The sequence below is a fragment of the Argentina anserina genome, chromosome 1, assembly GCF_933775445.1.
Source record: "Argentina anserina chromosome 1, drPotAnse1.1, whole genome shotgun sequence".
In the NCBI taxonomy this organism is placed as follows: Eukaryota; Viridiplantae; Streptophyta; class Magnoliopsida; order Rosales; family Rosaceae; genus Argentina; species Argentina anserina.
Window position 1 is genome coordinate 11,292,351 of NC_065872.1, and position 20,668 is coordinate 11,313,018.

Genomic DNA, 20,668 nt, shown 5'->3' on the forward strand with positions numbered 1-20,668 from the left:
TGGGCATAGCCATCCCTTGGGTTTGTTGCAGCCACTACCAGTGCCAGAATAGAAATGGGATCACATTACTATGGACTTTGTCACGGGATTACCGCGATCTTCCAAGGGAAATGACGGAATATGGGTGATCGTCGACAGACTAACTAAGTCTGCTCATTTTCTACCTGTCAAGATGGCTTCACCCACAAAGTACTTCGCCAATCTTTATGTTACTGAAATACTTAGGCACACGGTATGCCTAAGAACATAATTTCTGATCGAGATCCTCGTTTCACTTCAAAGCTTTGGCGCTCACTACAAAAACAATGTGGAACATAGTTGAGTTTGAGTTCAGCTTATCATCCTCAGACCGACGGCTAATTAGAGCATACAATTCAGACTTTGGAGGACATGCTACGAGCTTGCGTGGTTGACTTTTGTGAGAAGTGGCAAGATAGTTTGCCTCTTGCAGAATTTTCATACAACAATAGCTACCACAGTAGCATTGGCATGGCTCCATTTGAGGCACTCTATAGATGGCCATGTAGATTACCTACGTGTTGGCTCGACACTGAGGATAAAATTCTACTTGGTCCTGATGTTATTCGGAAAACAGCGGAGAAACTCCCGATTATTCAGGAACGACTTAGAATAGCCCAGAGTAGAAATTGTTATTTATTACCGTCGATGCCTCGTTGATATATTTTTCCGCATTATTATTATTATTGAGGCTCGATATGCATATCTATAATTTTTATATCCTTGTGTTGACCTGAGAGTGAACGGACCCTAGAGAACTAGAAAATCCTACGGTGTCGATGACCGTGAACTTCCGAAGGGGCTATGCCTTGTATTTATATAATAGCATGTTGATCGATCATTTAGGGCATTTAGCTAGTATAATGGACATTCTCACTACCATTCACTGAATTTGACAATGAATGGATAGTTGGCCTCGACTTACGAGGTGTATCTTTGATCGCCTCCTAGTCGCTAAGATCAGTTTCCTTGGATGATACGAAAATCCTGCAGGTTTATATTTATTCTTTATCTTTGAGCATTCCTTACCTAAACATCTACATATGATATTGCTTTATTTTTTAGCATTGATATTGATTCTCCGCTTTAAAAGCTTTTTAACATTTTAATGTTGAGCTTACTTTATTTTTAAAGCTATACATAGTTTTTTTGGGCTTTCAAACCTAACTTCGGTTGGGTCGGCCCTTATTTGGGTTAGCGAGAACGAGAGCTCACCCTTACATTTCAGGTACCCTCGAGCATACTCTAGACGGCTTGAACTAGGTGCTAGTGACCCGGCAACTCTTGCTTTCAGTCTTTGTTTTCGAGGAGTCCATCTCTGGTGTGGTTTTCTTCTTCTGTAGTCTCTGAAGTCTTTCTTTGTGTTATATTTGCGCACTCTTGACCTTGTTGTGTGTTTCCTTTTGTTTGGGCTATGTGTTTCTTTCTGTTTGAATAATGCGAGAACTTTAATCCGCACTTTGTCATGCTACCTTCCGTTTGTAATATATATGGGTTGTGAAGTTTGTACTCCTCGTTGTTTCTAAATTTTTATTTTCAATATCTGTTGTTCGTATTCACTACTTCTTTCTAGCCTTATAGTTCGAGTTAGTGGATAACCAATAAGTCAAGTGGCTTATGGTTTATTCATTATCTCGGATTGCAGCGTTACTGTTGCATTTCGGTACCGGAAGTGTTTCCGGGATGTGACACATATAGCTCTGATAATGGGACAGTGTGTTCATTTTGGTCCCATATAATAAGACATCTTAATTTCATGTGTTGTTGAGATTCAATTAACCTAAATATGTATTCGTTGAACCAAACAATGGAAGATTACAATTCTGCGTCAGTGTTCTTGTTTTATAGTCAAGCATTGGCTGTGCAGCTAATATTTAAGCTAATATTTCAGAATACATAATATTGATCCACTTGGGAATGATTTGTAACTACATTAGTTAGTCTAAATTCTTTAACTCTAGTACAAGAACTCTAGCTTCTACAGCAATGGAAGAATGCTATTTTTTTTTTTTGGACATTGAAGAATGCTAATTAATTTTGATATGTATAACTCATCAGAGAAAGTTTAAACTAAGTAATAACATACAAATTGCGAGTGGATGGAAAGCAGATCCATTGAGAGAGAGAGAGAGAGAGAGAGAGAGAGAGAGAGAGAGAGAGAGAGAGATGGTTTTATTTGTATATAGGTATCTCCTGCTGATCCTGGCTCTTGCTCTGGATGCTTTACATGGTGCTTGGTAAAAGAGTGTCTCGAATCTAAACACTTGATAAACCCTCAAAGGTCAAAACCAAAAAGAAAATTTGTGCTTTTGGACCACCATGAGCATGTTGTTTCCAAAAAGAGAATTAAGCTTTGATGGTTAATCTGTTTTTGTTTTTTTTTTTTTGAACACTTTTACCGGAGGAGAAATGCATACTTCGATCGCAAGAAATCAAAGAAAATAAGAGTCAATAATACAGAGATTGAACAAAGTTCAGAAAAATAATGGTATAATGTATAAAATTCTTACATGAGTTTTGAGATAGACAAGCGAAGATGGATCCATGATGTGCCCAATGACATTGAGGATAGCAACTTAGCATGATGTGCCCAATGACATTGAGGATAGCAACTTAGCATGATGTGCCCAATGACATTGAGGATAGCAACTTAGCATGATGTGCCCAATGACATGTTGAGGATAGAGATTTCAAACTCAATACGTTTTTAGACCGAGATCTCTAACACTATGTTGGCAGTGGCTATGTTAGTGGCCAAATTAGAAATATGTAAAGCATTATAAAAAACAAAGGGTGAAGGGTTGGTTCGTTTGTAAATCTATGTTATATATGATCCTTATTATGAGTTAGTGTTCACTTTGAAATGACATAATGAATTTCATTACTTGACTTGCTTTTCAGTTAAATTTCCACATCTCCAATTTATCTATATATATATATATATATACATATAATTTATACATTAGACCCTATATGTATATGGATCATTTTTTTATTTTAAAATAAGGATAGATCACTTGACCAGCTTCTCGATTATATTTTAACATCTCAACTGTTCCACTTTTAGGGTCTAATGTGTATATTACTTATATAAATTTTCGACAAAATTGGAGGTGTTTAAGGCATTCAAAATATGAATTTTAACCTTATAAGCATGAACGGTCCAAATTTAACAGATTTAGCGTATCCATTGCTTTTGTCAAGCTTGTTACCTTAACGATCATCATTTTAATTGAAATTTTATATAGGTGATGTACGTATTAGATCCTAAAAGTTGAACGGTAAAGATGTAGAAATGTAGTCAAAATGTTGGTTAATAAGTTATCCCTTTAAAAGATTAAAAAACGATCGCTTAGTGGAATGACCATATATATATATAGTTAATTATCAATTTGAGAATGATAAGAAAAAGGTAAAGGGTTAGTTCGTTTCGTAAATCTATTCCTTAATTGAGAGATAATTCACGAAACATATTTTTGAGAAACAAACTGGTGAACTGATAGTACCCCCATTGAACTATTAGAGTGAGTCAAACATTGCCTGAGAAGCTCATGAAGTCTCGCGAAGTGTGCAAGTAAGGCTGCTTCTATAAACTGAGACTTATGTTACAAGATTAACGTGATTTAGAACATGTAGGATTAAAAATGGTTCATATTTGGTCTTGGAGAATTTTTGGGAGGCAACCCCTCAAAAGCTAAGTAGCACGGACACAGAGTGTTCGTATTGGACACGATTTGATACGTAGACACGGCATATATAATTCTTTTTTGACACAGACACTTGGTGGACACGTTAATTAAATATTATTTTAATATATATTTATTAAAAAAATTATTTTATAAATTTGAAAGTATTTAGAATTTTAGATGTATATATATGTCAAACTGTGCATTAAAATGACGAAAACATAACTTGTTAGAATAACTAAGGACTTGATAAGTACATTGGATAATCAAGGTTCGAATCTCACCACAAGCATTCTTATTTTTATCACGAGTCTTCTCCTTATATATATATATATTAAAGTGTGCATAAATATAACAAAAACTAATTCTGTTGGAATGGTTGAGGAGTTGTTGAGTGCCTTGGATAACCAAGGTTCGATTCTCACCATAAGCATTTTTACTTTTATTATGAGTTGGTGCGTGTCCGCATGTCCGATTCGGATACTCGCGTGTCCGGGCTGTGTCCAAAATCAGTTCGCATGTCTGAGCGTGTCCACACGAGTCTGAACGTGTCTGTGTCCGTATCCATGTCAGACACGCAATACGGTGCCCATAGCACGTGTTTGTGTTTCATAGCTCAAAAGAGATGGTAGAAAGGCTAGTCTCATATGTCTAGACTATATAAGAAAGAGACGGAGCATCTCTAGGAGAAGGAAAATGATTAGAGATTTGTGTTGCTAAAGTCTAGAAAAGGGAATATGGTTCAATGATCACATTTTCCTTTCGAGATCTCATTTTGCAAGTGCCTACTTTTATAAATGCAGGAATATTGATCAGTATCCAAAGTAGTTTCAGAATTTCCCATTCCAATTTTATAAACTTGAATGTCTTTGCCTAATTTGAAGAAACTCCAAGTGAAATCTGAAGATGAAATTGATATGTGAACCAAACTTGGTCCAACAATTGACCTCTATCATAATTGTACATCATTTCAGTATGAATTGCTAGACTTTACAGCTCAATCATACATTTAGACAATGTACATGATTAGCCTAATTACAACTCAATTTGCTTATATGTCGCAACAATTAATGGGGTAATCGGTCTTTAATCATGTGGTCTTTGTGAGAATTGGGAGTAAACTACAATACTCCTTTGGTCGATCAGGATAGTTGACAATTATTCGAACGGACCATCTATTAAACAACTTTGTAAGATTATTGAGAACTCCTTTCTAATCGAACGCGAAAACACACATAAGCACTACTCAAATTCTCAAAACAAGTAGTATAAAACTAAAGTCTTATAAATATCGATGGATAAGAGTCTTTAAAAGTATACGCATGACAACCGATTGTGAATGCAATAGGCCTTTGGTGGAACATTTGGATAGAGAGAGGGAGGCAGGAGTGCTTAGTGGCAATTGACATTTAGGGTTTTAGAGCTGTTGAAGGTGAAAACTATGTGTAAAGTGGGTTTTGTGAGGTGGAGGTGAAGTGATTCAACTCAAGAATACTGATAGAAAATGGCTCGTCATTTTCCACCTTAGGGAGGGAGTCGCGTGATCTGTGCAATCCCAGCAGAATGACCAAAAAAAAACTTAACCGTTTGGCTCAGAAATTTTTCATCATTAGCATGCTTTGGCTTTTTTATCACTCTAGAACTGTTAGTATTCACATGTAAATGATGTAATAGGATATGCCTCCAATTTTGTTCATATATAGTAAGTAGTTTCATCTAAATCCAAGAGGGAGAATCAATTTCTATCTCACCTATTATCTTGGTGCCAATTTATGAATGATAATTTTGTGCACTTTGGCCACTTACTTCAAGTGGATGAGTAATGCTTTGAATCTAAACTCATGAGTATAATTAAAACTTAGTCAAGTGTGTAATTATGTATTCTTAATATAATCAACGAAAATGAAAGATTACATGTGTTATTAGCACGCTACGTCAAAAAGACCTAACATAAATCTTCACTTAGAATTGCGAACTTCTTCCGCTTCCCACAATGTAGAGGTTGGAGTTAGTAACTCCTTAATCGTTTGATTCATTTTCCTCTTTCAAAAAAAAAAAACTCCTTAATCATTTGATCCTTTGAAGACTTTCATTTTATTACCAATCTGGCAAACTTTTCTAATGTTATGGCATTAAAATGGTGCAGGATCGTAGCTTACTAGCTAATGCATTGAAGTCAGATTCAGCTAGCATCAAACTGGGTTTATGAGAATCCAGATACTTGACCGATTATCACTTCTATTTTTATTTTTATTTTTCTTTGTCTCCATAGGGGTATAATTATGAGAATACTTGTGGACCAACTAAACTAAATTGCATTGTCTTGTGGTACGTCTTTTATGTTCACAATTAATTACGTAACGACTCTAGTGACTCTGCCTGTTCACAGAGTAGAATCATACCGGCAATCATAACTAGCTAATCATGTGAGACAATCACAGCTCAACTTTACAGCAATTATTTGTATCGAAAAAAACTTTACAGCAATTACATATAAACATGTTTCAGCACAAGAGTATTTACCTTCATGTGGCTAAAATTTACTACTTATTGGATACGTGATATTTTCTGGTATTAAAAAAGACAGAATTAACTACGAATTTATCCAGCATTTGATCTAAATCGTATCATAGGTTCGATGTTCGATCGTCTTTGTATGAAGAAAAGAATCTTACACGAAAATTAAAAAAATGTTTTTCTTTATTTGCATTAGTAAAAAGGTTGGAATTCATTATACTGGACAAAAAATGACAGTTACATTGTGATAATTCACAAGCCAAAGACACCATGGATATGAATCTCTATCTCTAAAACAAATGAATTCTAAATATTTATACATTAAAATCTATATAAATGAATAATGTCGGGACTAAAAGACATTATTACTTTAATAATAATATTTATTTATCGATAAATTAATAAATTATTATTTTAAAGAGAATTTTATTATTATTTTATAAAGAGTTTAGTCTCACTACTATGTATATTTTACTTAGGCTTATATATTTATTCACTTTCTAAATTTAGTAATTTCATGCCTAAAACTAACTTTAAAATGATAAGTTTAAATAATTATTTTTCTTTTAATTTGTATTATGAATTTTATTTATTATTTATTTTATATATTTGATTAATTATTAATCATTTTAACTATTTTAAAAAAAATTATTAAATCAAGGGTTATGCTATTAACATACCCCAAATTACTATTCATACACCCATTCTATTCCATAATGAGAGTCAATCATATAACAAATTTCAAGGATGAATTTGTAAATTCAATTAAACTCTAGTGATTAAATAATTGAGTAGGTATGTGAATAAAAATTTTATAGTGTATTAATAGCACAACCCTAAATAAATTATTATTTTATATATTCGATGAAATTTAAAGATTTTTTTTAAAATATTATCTTATGCATTTTGTAAAGTTCCTAGTAATACATTAGGTCTAAGTCGGGATTGAAAAAAAATTATTACTTAAACGAGATTTTATCAAACATTCATTCATCGAGTTTGCAAACTTTGTACACCATATATGTATCGTATTGGGTTTTATTGTTTCTCCTATACGTTATTTCACCATCTGCTCTACCAAAAGAAAACTACCAATAAAAGCATGGTTTTCTTTGTGGACTCTAGTTTGGTTCTGTCTTCTGTGTTTACGAATCCCTACCCCTGAGCTCTCACCACTCTCCCTCAATCTCTGTCTCTCTCGTTTACCCTAACACACATGCTCGTATCCTACATAAGGCTCCTCTCTTTCCGCTTCTAGTCTCTCCCCATACCTCTCTCTCTCTCTCTCTCTCTCTCTGTTTTTGTTTGTATCTATATACCACACACATACACAGACACTTAATTGTTTAATCTCTATCTTCTTGTTGGGTTTGGTTTCAGAACAATCAAAATGCCATCTTTGATGAAACCCAGGCTCTAATTTGATGAGATTTAACTGGGTTTGACAGGGCATCTTGAAGGTGCTCAAATGGCAGACAGCTTTGACTGTGCCACTTCAAACCTTCTTTGTGCTGAAAACTCTTTTGATGAGGTTGAGTTTAATGCCTTAGATGATTTTGGGCTCTCCCCTGTACTGCCCCATAAAAACAATGCTTCCCACAATCAAGACCCCAAATTTAATCATAATAGATCCAAATATATGGTAGAGTTTCCTTTACAGAGTGAAGATAGGATTAGAGAAATGATCAAGAGGGAAAGTGAGCATTTGCCTAGTGACGATTACCTCAAGAGACTGCGCAGTGGGGACTTGAACTTGAGCAGTAGAAGAGAGGCCCTTGATTGGATTCTGAAGGTTGGTTGGTCATAAATCTAAGTACTTTTCTTTGAGTGTTGCTTTTTTTTGATCCATTAGTTATTGATTTATGTTGTAAAGATTTTGTCCTTCTACTTGTTTTGATTAAATTCAGGTGTCTGCTACTGGGTTTTGTTCTTAAATAGCATCTTTAAACATACTCGTTACAATGTGCTTACTTGTTTGGTTGTATTCTATATGCTTTGCAGTGTATCTGTGTTGTAAAGGGATCAATGATCGACGTTTATGCCTAGTCTAGTTCTAGTCTAGTTCTCTGTGGCAACTCCTCTGTGTTCTAGAATTGGATGTTGATCATGTTGGTTTTCCTTCTATGTTTGCTTACTTTGCATTTGCTCATCTTGTTTTTGATTGCCAATGTGAAGATTTGTCTTCTTTCCTTAATCATGAATTATGTTGACCTTCTCTGTGTTTTGATGAACAGGCTCGTGAACATTACAGTTTTGGACCATTGAGTGTTTGTCTATCCATGAATTACTGGGATCGCTTCCTTTCGGTTTATCCATTGCCTGTAAGTTCAGAACTTGGACCTGGAATTTGCATATTTTGTTGTTTCAGTATTATATGATGTGTTTTCGTTCGCATTGTTTCTGTTCTTGATTTTGCATTTTCCTTGTGTCTCCCTTTTAGAGAGATAAAACGTGGGCAGTGCAACTGCTAGCGGTGGCTTGTTTATCATTGGCCTCCAAAATGGAAGAGACTGATGTACCCCAGACCGTAGATTTACAGGTACAGGATGAATGTTGATCCATCTGCTATCGTTGGACTACAAATTTGATATGTTTGAGGCTGGTATTGATCGATGCTTTACCAATGTACTATTGCCCACAGGTCGGAGATCCCAAGTATGTGTTTGAAGCTAAAACAATAATGAGAATGGAGCTTCTTGTACTGAGCACCCTAAAATGGAGAATGCAAGCTTATACACCGTGTGCCTTCATCAATTACTTCCTCAGCAAGATCAATGATGATAAACATCCGCCGACATCATCCATCAGTACATCAGTGCAAGTCATATTGACCACAATCAGAGGTCTTTTTCTGACAATGTGTAGTTTTGATTTTTTTTTTTTTTTTTTTTTTTTGCACTTTGGTGTTCTTTAGGAATAATGGAATCAATGAACTGCTGGATGGGGATTAAATGCAGGTATTGACTTCTTGGAATTCAGGCCATCTGAGATAGCTGCAGCAGTTGCACTTTGTATTTTAGGAAAAATAATGCCAGGGGTGGGCATTGAGAAGGCCATTTCTTGTTTCATACATGTCGAAAAGGTAAAGAGCTGCCTCAGAAATACAAAACCATAAATGCTAGGACAAATTAGCTTTTAAGAAAGATGTTGTATTCAATTTGATCGTTACTTAGTTGTTGAAGCTTTTATGTTTGTGGGATATGCAGGAAAGAGTGTTGAAATGTGTTGAGCTGATCAAGGATTTGTCATTGATCAGTGGCTCTGCCAATAGAGGAAGTGCCATAGCTTCGTCCGTGCCCCAAAGTCCAGTTGGGGTGTTGGATGCTGCGTGCTTGAGTTATAAAAGTGACGAATTTACAGTTGGGTCATGTGCAAATTCTTCACATTGTAGTCCAGACATTAAGAGGAGGAAACCAGACAATCCATCTGAAAAGTCATGAGTAGTGAATTTTCTCCTTCGCACCCTAGTTCATTCAGTTTGGTTGAATGGAAGTTTTGGTGTATCTTTTGGATTTTCCCTTTAGTAACACAGGAAAGAGATTTAGAGAGAGAGAGAGAGAGGGAGAGAGAGCATTGATGAATAAAGTCATGTAGAAAAAAAAACATTCAGGGGTTTCATGCTATAAGCATGAAGGTAAAATCACCAGCAGTTCATAACCACAATACTGAACAGCCATAGGTCTACAGTGGGGGTGATCGTGGTGCACAATACAGTTTTTTCTTTTCTGTTGTAGCTTTCAGTTCAATGAGCAATGAAGCTGAAAGTATAAAGTGAAAAAATATATATATGGAAATTTTGCCTTTGGTTTTTTCCATTGAGTGACAATCTCAGATGAATACAGAATTTTAGATCAGTGTTTCAACTGGATGGAAGAACATAAAACTTGAGCTCAGATTTTGTATCCATTTCTGGGCTAGTGTGTTACTATTGGGATTGACAATTCTTCTGTGATGGACCCCCATTGGCCTAGAGGAGAGCCCACCACAAATCCACAATTTGTTTTGAGTGAGAGACTGGTCAATATCTGAGCTTTGTTCTGCACCCAACTACCCATATGATGCAAGTTTCAGTAGTAATGATGGAAGTGAGGTCCAGAGAATAAACCAATGAGTGAAGAATAATGGACATGACTCATGATAATTTAGTGAATTTTTTTTTTGGTACACCAGTACAATTTCTTCGATAATTTAGTGACAACATTTTAGTGATTCTATTTTCTTTTTGGTACATCTATTCGTGGACAACTTCATTTTAGTATAAGTTCTCTATAAGACTAAGTTGAAAGTTAACTTTAAAATTCCATTATGTTGAACAACTCAAATGATATAAACTTACAAGTTACAACTATGTTGTATTAACCGCCACTTTGTTCTAGAGTTAGTCCATCAAGTTTGTCAGTATGAATTCTCATATTAACATTATAATGTTAGTGATTAACGATTTTTTATTTTAAAATCATTGTAATTCAATTGGATAATAAAACTTATATATATATATATATATATGTATAAACTTAATTATAACGCATGAGCTCGGGTGGTACTGAATTCAATACTGGCACTTAAGGTATTTTAGTAGACTTTTGAATAGAATTCTATTGTGTTTGGTAAAACAAATATAAGCAATTGTTTTCTAAAATTGGTAGTAGATTTCAGAAAAAGATTTTATTTCAGAAAATATATTGATAGCAGCAACGTCTTTTTTTAAGTTGCAATAACACCAAACTAGCCATTACTTAGTTATATAGTTTGGGAGACATTTTTTATTCTGATCAAATATTAGTAAAGACAAATCACTGAAGATGGATACTGTTACTTATGTGGCACAAAATGAAAATGAAATTCTACCACATCTTCGTTGGTAAAAATGGTGATCCAATGTGGTCACTTTTCAAGAAAATATGATGCATCTAGTTTTTCTTTTAACAGTGTGATGCATCTTACAGTCATGCACTCACTTACATACAAAACTATCCATATTTTTGTATATACATAAATAAGTTACCTTGACTGGATTTACCAACACTAAGCATGGTCAAATTTATTAACCAAAAAAAAAAGCATGGTTAAATTGGATTAGAAAAACAAAACCAACTGAGCTACTGACACTGTACCAAGGACTGAAAAATCGAAATTATCGTCGATATTTCGTTTTTCTCGCCTAAGGATATATCATTCATATACCAATATAATTTCGTCCGACATTTTCAAAATTTCCCGATATATCGCGATATAAACACGTGTCACCACTATAACATCATTCTGCCACGTGTCGCCACCACAAAATAAAATTCAAACATACTTTTGAGGGGAATCAAACCCCTAATCACATGGATAGGCACCCAATGACCTTACCATTTCAACCAATTCATGTTATTGTTCTTTTATGCAATTAGAGTCATATATACCATCTTACAAAAAACATTTAATAATTTGTCTAATCCTAACTAATTTTACTAGTTTCTTTTTTCCTTCCTTATTATTCAACTAAAAGTCATTGTTAGTTAATTTTTAATTTCTTTCCTTTGTTAACTTTACTATACTATGAATACATAAAAAGATGTAACGCATTGTTTCACCACTACTATTTTATTTGTTCTTCTTAAGATTTTTCTCCCACTTACCTACTGTCATATAAATTGATGATGAATTTATGAGAGAAGCTCAACAATGCATTATTCACTATATTCTTTCCAAGTCAATTAGATGTTTATACTTTAAAATAAATTTTTACGAATTCTCGATGGTTGTTTCATCTCAAATCACTACAACTCCTTATAGACTAAAAATTATACAATATTTTCTTATGAAATATAGTAGACAATTGATTAAAGAAACATCTCTTAAAATTACATCCAAAATTTCCATTTTTTATTTAAATTTTCATCAGTTTTCTCAATTATTTTTCAAGATGGATATTTCCCCGATATTTCCGTCGAAATTTCCATTTTTTTAAGCCTCGATATATCCGTAATTACCGATATTTTAGTCCTTGCACTGTACTATATGATCAAGGATCCCAATAGGTCTTCACACCCATAGATGATCCAACAGAACTATAAGAAACAATTAATTTTCTTGAAACTCTTAAACAAGCCATTCGTCCCAGTCCTTCCGATTTGTCAAGTTATTTTATACACGTCAGTATTTCAGGGTCCAGTTTTGAAGACCATGCCTCCCCACAGTCGTACCTCGATTTTTATACTCTAAAGCTCTCTCTATCTCTCTGATCTCTGCATGTGTTCTCGTGGGGACCCTAAAGTCCAGTGACTGCAACATCTGGTTCGAGTTTGGTAAAGGTTTTAACAGCTCCCTGTGAATTGAACTGATAACACAGAAACCCGCAAGTTGTTATTCTCATTCGTACGTATCATTGCATCTATGTCTCTTTTTGTATACCCCCAGCATCTCAAGATTCATGGCGCAATGCCCCCAATGCCAGGTCAATTATTTGACATGTTTGTTCAAAGATAGAACTTTAACCTCTTCTAATCTTACTGGATTGTCTCTAATTGTTAATCAAACATTATGTGATAAACTTAATCGAAAGGACTACCCCGCGATATAATCTTTGTCCACAATCACTCGATGCTATATAGTTCTCTAAAATCAATGTATATGACACAACTTCAACATGGAGAGTGTTTGATCACGCTCCTAAACTAAAGCGATCAGGGACACTCTACATGTCAATGTTATAGTTGTGACATATCAATGTGCACGACACTAGAAACTAATTTCAATATTGGGAGGGTTTGATCATGTATGGTCTTCTTTGACTAACGTAACCAAACTCTCCCATGTTAATGTCGTAGTTATGTCATATCATACCCAAAAAAATAAAGTCTGTCATATGACACATTTACACACCAACGTGATCAGACACTTCAAGGTGAGTTTGTAGATCGACATAATGCAGTTTGAACAGTCAATGCTAGCATGGTAGATTGAGACATTATTGGTCCATTACATATGATTAGAGTTGGAGAATGGTGATCGATGTATATGGCTTTTGTGAGGCTGAGCGGCTTAGCTGGATTTGGGTATACCGAGAAATTGAATGTTGAATGGACGAGACCAAGAAATATATACCTAACTGCAGGGCAAGCTTGGAGCAGCAGTGCAGGGAACACTTGTGCGAGAGTGCGTGAAGGAAAACTGTAACAAAATAAAAGGGGATGTGAATATGTGAAGGTGGAGGAGGAGGTGGTGGTGGTGGTTAAACAAAGGAGAACCCAAAAGGAGCTGGTCAGAGACCCAGAAGAATCACATTCACTACCCACTTCTTTAACTTGTCCATAGCTCTGGATGATAATATATTATTGTCAGCAACTTCAAATCCCCTAGCCATGCTGATGCTCTGTCACTACCCCACTTGAAGTTACTATTTCATCCAATGCTCAGCAAGATTTTGTGAGAGAGGCCAAGTGAAAGAATGGTTTCCACTTTCTGGGTATGTAAAAATGTAACCAAGTGTAAGAAGTCCTAACATGAGTGGAGGACTAGAGCATTTACCACTACCCAAAATGGGGTCGAGGGTTTTGACCCTAAATCCCCATCTCATGTTTTCTTTGGTAATTATAATATGGCCATCTTGTGGAACAGGTTTGAGTACAGAGATCATTTCAAGTCGGAGAGTCTACTGCGTTTCAGCAGTTAAAGAGCATTTATCTTTACACCGAAATTTGAGTTTCCTCACACATAATATAAAACATTTCGTTATCTATGGTAAGGAGAATTACCTCTATTTCCTAATGCAAACTTCAAACCTGGCCTTGATTTTAGCATTATATATATATAAACAACACTGGTTCATCCCATTCCTAACCGAAAGTGGAATGATCAAATCAACACCAGTAACTTTACATTCGTGTATCATTATCCAAAGTAGAATCTTCACAGTAGGGAGAGAAAAAAAAATAGAATCAAACCATTAGCTAATGTTTAAATTGCACAACAATAGAGGAGCTGAGGCACATCTTTGACCAGTCAATCAGAAATTCAGAAACTGGGAATTAAGCTATAATATTCTGCAGATCTTGTTGTCATCCTCATTGTAGTCTTTAGAAAGTAGAAACATTACCTGTGTAAACCCACGAGTACTGGTGTTCTGTAGGGTGCTCTGGACTCTGGAGTGTGTCTGGAATTGCTAGATTAGCTCATCGTGTGAGGCACTGTAAACACTAAAAAGATGTCGATGAACACCAAGAATTTGTACGAGGAATTGAGGTACCAAGATAATATCATGAAATATGTGACCGAGCAAAAGCAGTCCCGGTTCAAATCTATATTATGAGGTAGGGGTGGTTCATGTTACCAATGAACTCATTCATTATATTTCTAAGATACAACAATGATGTACATGAAATTATCAACCAAGCACCAATTGCTTGGTGGTTCTAGGATTCCAACTTTCAGATGTATTAAGAGGGCTCTGAAGTAGTTCTGCTATACACTGATAAATTTTGAATGAGGTGACTGTCATCCTTTGTATTATTTCTTCTACAGCGCGCGCCACGTGAGCATATAAACCAGATTTGTCTGATGATGATTATTTTTCCTAATAATTTACTCTTTGAACTTATATTTCTCAAAAAATGTGGTGAGGCTATTGATTAGATGAAGTCTGGCTGGCCTGTTGAAGTCAAGCAACGGTGCCACATTCGACTGTTGGGATCCACCAGTCGGGGATGAGAAATAACCTCAGGAATTGGAAGATATACATAATGAGTGTTGCATATGCCAACTGTGATGCCACTATATCCAGCGAATGCACCATGAACCTGTCATATCATATCATGTTCAACTTCAGCATTGAGTCCCAGCTTAGTAGTTTTAAGATCTAATAGTTAAGAAGGGAGTAGGACATGGAAGGAGAGAAATACTCACAGCATTCTGCCCTAGCACAGCACAAAGAATTCCATCTGATGCGTTTGCACGACATGCACGAATCATGTATGTGGGGTCTATATATTTCACATCAACAGGAACACCAAGCTCCTTCAAATGTTTCTTTGTCTGGCAGAAGAACATAGATGGTTACTGCAATTTTTTTCATCCAAATTTATCAAAAGACCATGAATTTATCAAACAAACAGGAGTTCATATCAACAGAAACAAAATTGCTCAAGGACTCGAGCATCACACAGCTTTCTTTTCTCTTCCTTTATTTGGATATAGAAATACATGTTTCTCAGGTACAAGGCTCTAAAACACATTTTTCTGAAACTCTTTATTTCAATCATTGCCTACATGAAGAAAATGTTACGTGCATCCATCTAGTTAAAATTGAGGATCAAAATGCAATACAAGCAAAGTATTGATACCAAAAAGGACAAAACACAAGAACATAACCCAGAGAGCAGCAATACATATCCATGAGTTACGAATCAGCGTTCAGGCATTATGTTACTAAGGATGAAACTGTTAGATTAGAACATAATCCAAGGTTATATAATTTAGATCCTCACTTTTTTTTTTTGTAACTGTCACAAACCAATGAGATAAAATTCCTAGATTCAATGAAAATCATAAAACCGGATTATTAGTTACTCGTTGGATTTATTTTGGGCATTTCATCAATACAGAAACACCAACCTCTTGCTGAATGTGTACACCAATATCGCCAAATACGACATTCCCCGATGCATCTTTCGCATTTGTTTTCTGTAGTAAATTCTGCATAAAATGGACCATACTGTACTCAATAATCTCCTCATTTCGACATTGAATCCCATTTTGAAAAACATTTAACCTAGAAAAATTATAACTTACCTGCCCTGCTCCCTCTGCTACACAGACCACAGCTGATCCCTTTGTTTCAATCAGGTATTTCAGATGGTGAAGAATACCATGATCACCATGTATTTGAAAAGGTACCTTGGAAGTGCAAATGTCAAATCAATCAGTGCCAGGTTGGAAAGCTAATATGCAATTAAAACAGAGTCCAAGTACCTCAATGATAATGCAAATAAGATATAACTGAAGTACCTCAGGTATCAAACATATGTCAATTTGTCCACTAGCCAAGGATGCGTGCATTGCTATGAATCCACTGCTACGACCCATCAATTTCACAATGCCAATACCATGGTAAGCACTATGTGCCTATTAAAAGATTGAAGAGAAAAGTGAGTTTACCATTTAGACATCAGAACCAGGAGATGGTTGAACAAAACCCACATTAATATATTCCATGCATGGGCAGCAAAAATCACATGGAATAAGCAGCATATGAAGAACATATAACTCTCATACCTCAATATATGCTGAATTTATTGCCCTCTGGGCTTCTTCAACAGCAGTATCAAAACCAAACGTTTTGTCTATTAACAAAATGTCATTGTCTATGGTTTTCGGCACACCAACTATAGCCACCCTTAACTGTCTCTTGCGGCACTACAGGAAAACAAAAGGGAGGGGAAAAAACCATTAAACTAGCACATAATAAAGGAAAAAGAAAGAACCGAGATTTTTCACCTTGGGCATAACTTTCAATGACTAGGATTGTCACATAAATAAACAGGGTTTATATCCATCATAACATTTATGTGTATGTTACAGTTTAGATACTTGACCTCCAAGAGCATTGACAGAGACCTTTTAACAACATGAGTAATCAAAAAAGACTCAAGGCATAATCCATTTGCTTTTATCTTTATTATATACTTCCAATCTTGTTTAAGACATCGCATAGCACTAGAAGGACTGTGGGTACATCTTTATCAATGAAAAGAAAAAAGATTATCAACAATTGATCACCAGATTCGACAAGTGACTAGTGCAACAAGTTAGTTAGAGCTACAAGCTTTACCAACCTCAGCATGTATTGCATCAGCTCCAGCATGTGTGCCATTTCCACCCAAAACAAAGAGCATGTTGATCCCTCTTTCCTGATATCAACACACAGATGGATGTAAAACAAAATTACAGTAAACAGGATGTTTCAAGAAGAGTAATTGCCTCAAACAAACTTTTCGTAGAATCACCTGTAAATTGTCCACAATTTCACTAACGCTGGGACCTCCACGTGAAACTCCTAACAAACTTCCACCAGAAAGATGGACATTTTGAACCACCTTCCTTGATAGCTGATAATCCAATTCAATTCTGAAGATCTTAGTCTCAATGTATTTTTTTCTATAGAGAAAATAAATGCTTATAGTAGAAATAACGCAACCAAGAGAAGATTGTTTCATTAATTTACATCAATACATACTCGCAAGGCTGTACAAAGGAACTCACTGGCATTTCGGCTAATTCTTTATCAGAAAATCCACGATAACCGTATGGAATCCCAACAATCTTTTGTACACCATATATTTCAAGTGTAATTACAATCTGCATGTCATAGGTGATTGAAACATGTTAGATAGAATAAATCTCAAAGTACGAAGACTGGCAGGGTAACAAGTCGGTAACATTCTAACCCCAATGTGATTGAAATTTTGCATAGTGGATTCTAAAGCCTTAGGCCACAACACAACTGCCTAAAAGCAATATTACTATAGGAACAACATTCAAGACTACTATATCTATAGACAAAACATGCATAGTGACACCAATTTCTATATATGGTTGATAGTCTTTGCAGAAATTTGAGAGTAGCACAACTCTTGAGTCTATCATATGGTTTTCACCCTGTTATTAATCAAAATGACAGTGACAGATGTTTTCTATGTTTCTTCTTGGCACATAAATGTGTTAACTATGTTTCTTCCATAGTTAACCCTCATGTTACTAAAAAGAGACATATATATGAATTTCACAAGGAAATATAATGTAAAGAGTTTTTGGTGAAATTTCATGGTAAACAATAGAGTTTGTGGAAGTCAATCTAAGAGTCATTGTCAACACATATTCCAAGTCTTCCCCTCTTTCATCTGAAGCTTTCTTCCTACATCACTACACATCTACTTTCTCTGCTACCGATCCAAAATCTTGTTAATTTCTCTAAAGCTCTTACTACATCATCTACAACCCAACATAACAGTAGTAGCAACACATCACGAAGACGTAAATATAAAATAACAGTTCAAAACCAGTGTGGATAAAAACCAGAAGCGTCGCTAGTTATTTACAAATATCGTTCAAAAAGTATACCTGTCGGATGACATCATTAAGACCAGGACAGAGCCCTCCGCATGTAACAATTGCTGCTTTCACTTCTTCTGGTTTAAAATATATCTTTTCTCGTGGCCCAGCACGATGAACCCTGCAAAATTTCAGCTCATACTCGTCACAATTTTCCCACCACCCAGTATGCTAATCAAGCCGAGTATACAAGTAAAAAAAAGAATCCATACAACATGTTTAAACTCAAGTTGCACTCTTTTTCAAGCAAAATTTAAAAGCAGAGCAGCTCATATGATCCTTCAATAACGCGCTTTAAATTATACAATGCGAAAACAACAGAACATATCAACACACGAAAACTCGACAATAACTAAACGATACAATCTATATACCATTGCTCCACCCAAGTACAATCAGGATCAATGCATTCGGCACCGGCAGACGTAGGTGACGAGTAGTATATAGTCTGTAAATTTTAACACAATGTTTGCATTGTTACATATCACTCTAAACAAACTAAAATTACAATTCATTAATTACCGGTAAGTAAAAATATTAGCAGTAGTAAAAAAATGAAAAACTTTACTCTCAGCAAAAAGAAATCATGATCACAACTAATTCACCTTGAGAAGTACGCGATCGTTGTTGTTGATGTAACCGTGCCACTCCTCGTCGGACGGATATCCGCCGGCGAAGTCTTCGATCACCGGAGTCCTGCAAACAACCGATCAACCCGGTCAGAATTCTCAGAAACTTCATGGAGAATAATTGAGGCAACGGCGGCGGCGGAGGCGTTACCTCATCTTGAGGCAGAAGGTGGAGGGAATGGGGACGGCGTCGGGGAAGACGTCGGTGATGTGAGGGATGGCGAAGCGCTTCTCGAAATCGCTCTGGAACTTAGATTTCCAGTCAGGATCGCTGAAATCGATGTCGCTGCCGCCGTGCTTGATTCCGACCAAGACTCTCAAGCTCTTCCTCTTCGTCAGTCTCGAAGCAGCCGAGCGTGAGTTTCGAGAACAAGAAGAAGAAACGGAGGAAGAGGAGAATATTCCGTTACCGTGACGGCGGTTGCGGACAGCGCCGGGGAGCCCGGGGGCGACCGCATGCGAGAGAGTGGCCATGAAACGACGCCGTTGCAATGCCGATGGTGAATTCTAAAGAGAGAGCGCGGAGTTTGGGAGGAGCTGACTAAAACTGAGGAGGAGAATCAGTGAGTAGGCCGAGCAGGTGGGGCCCTTAAAAAGGCGTTGTTTTTGGGGACGAAGGAAAAAAGGGCGTTGTTTTATTGACTCGATTATTAGGCCAGGGCGACGTCACCCACCTACTACCTTGTTCTTCTTCTTCTGCTTCGATTGAGAAATGCGATCGCCGGCTTTTGTTTTTCTTTATTTTTGTTGGGTTTCACTTGAAGACTGATAATGGGGTGAGTAGGATGATGACATATAGGAACATGCTTTGGTATATAAAATGAGATACCTACAAGTTTCTATTGTAGATTCCATTGCATTTCTTTCTTTGTTTTTGTGGTGGTGATGTTAATGTATATCTCGGAATTATATTTTGTATAGACTATAGAGTGAGTTTAAGCTCGACGCTAGCATCACCGATTCATCTCTATGTTTAAAAAAAACCACAAAGTTATGATGATTTGGCGCAAATCGTTTGATTCAATTTTTTTCTTGTTAGAAAAAATGAAAAATGGTTCAAATAATACATTATCTTTCAGTTATTCTAACTTTTAGTGTCTTATCTTTCACCCCAAGAGAAGATTAGTCCATGGAGCTATTAACGACTTTACTAAACTGACAATTGACATATTTAATTAGAATGACCAAATGACCCCTCTAATTATATTTTCTTCAAATTTGTCATGTAATTTTATTACAAGTAAGTTGGCTTTAAACAATTTTTTTTGTTTTAATTGATATTTTTCTTCAGATGCTGGCTACGACGGCTTGATTGTGTGCAACTGTGCATAGCTCAGGAGTGGTCATGTTCATAACAATTTATGAAATTTGTAGGTTTTTTTCCCGACCCAACCTCATGCAAATACATATAAAGTTTAAAGGAGAGATGCAAAACATCAAGTTTTGTTCCTAATTAATTCAATCACCTTTAAGCTCCTCAAAACATGCGGAGAGTTGGTAGCAGGTGAAGGGAGATATGGCCAGATGGATGCCCCAATTAGATTCTCATGTTTTTGAAGAGCTGTTTATGAACCTAGATTAGGTGAATTGGGAGAACGCAGACCATATGCTTACAATGTATATGAAACTTGAGCATGTCCATGGCAAAAGTCTGGAGCATCGTCAAATCAAGCCGAGTAGAACCATTGCCGAAGATTTGGACAACGATCATAAGAAAAGGAAGAG

General features: G+C 35.9%; 2 protein-coding genes across 2 annotated transcripts; one reads left to right on the forward strand and one right to left on the reverse strand.

Annotated features, from left to right (window-relative positions):
- The first annotated feature begins 7,594 nt into the window (after window positions 1-7,594).
- On the forward strand, window positions 7,595-10,200 carry LOC126785360 (cyclin-D4-2). Its single transcript, XM_050511029.1, has 6 exons — window positions 7,595-8,013; window positions 8,456-8,542; window positions 8,662-8,760; window positions 8,863-9,064; window positions 9,179-9,303; window positions 9,428-10,200. The coding sequence occupies exons 1-6, from the start codon at window positions 7,690-7,692 to the stop codon at window positions 9,659-9,661; spliced, it is 1,071 nt and encodes a 356-aa protein (XP_050366986.1). The 5' UTR covers window positions 7,595-7,689; the 3' UTR covers window positions 9,662-10,200.
- Window positions 10,201-14,117: 3,917 nt separating this feature from the next.
- On the reverse strand, window positions 14,118-19,489 carry LOC126804996 (ATP-dependent 6-phosphofructokinase 5, chloroplastic). Its single transcript, XM_050532082.1, has 13 exons — window positions 19,095-19,489; window positions 18,920-19,010; window positions 18,689-18,762; window positions 18,324-18,435; window positions 17,466-17,561; window positions 17,210-17,311; window positions 17,039-17,113; window positions 16,479-16,619; window positions 16,212-16,328; window positions 15,996-16,100; window positions 15,819-15,899; window positions 15,111-15,239; window positions 14,118-15,004 (listed from the first exon to the last, which is right to left on the reverse strand). The coding sequence occupies exons 1-13, from the start codon at window positions 19,415-19,417 to the stop codon at window positions 14,837-14,839; spliced, it is 1,614 nt and encodes a 537-aa protein (XP_050388039.1). The 5' UTR covers window positions 19,418-19,489; the 3' UTR covers window positions 14,118-14,836.
- Between the last annotated feature and the right edge of the window lie 1,179 nt (window positions 19,490-20,668).

Excerpts from the sequence above, each read along its gene's own strand:
- LOC126804996 (XM_050532082.1), bottom strand. The coding sequence starts at position 19,417 with ATGGCCACTCTCTCGCATGCGGTCGCCCCCGGGCTCCCCGGCGCTGTC. Across the intron at positions 16,329-16,478 it reads TAAATTCAGCATATATTGAG|GCACATAGTGCTTACCATGG; the intron begins GTATGAGAGTTA and ends ATCTTTTAATAG. Across the intron at positions 15,900-15,995 it reads TAGCAGAGGGAGCAGGGCAG|AATTTACTACAGAAAACAAA; the intron begins GTAAGTTATAAT and ends CATTTTATGCAG.
- LOC126785360 (XM_050511029.1), top strand. The coding sequence starts at position 7,690 with ATGGCAGACAGCTTTGACTGTGCCACTTCAAACCTTCTTTGTGCTGAA. Across the intron at positions 8,761-8,862 it reads CCCAGACCGTAGATTTACAG|GTCGGAGATCCCAAGTATGT; the intron begins GTACAGGATGAA and ends TATTGCCCACAG. Across the intron at positions 9,304-9,427 it reads GTTTCATACATGTCGAAAAG|GAAAGAGTGTTGAAATGTGT; the intron begins GTAAAGAGCTGC and ends TGGGATATGCAG.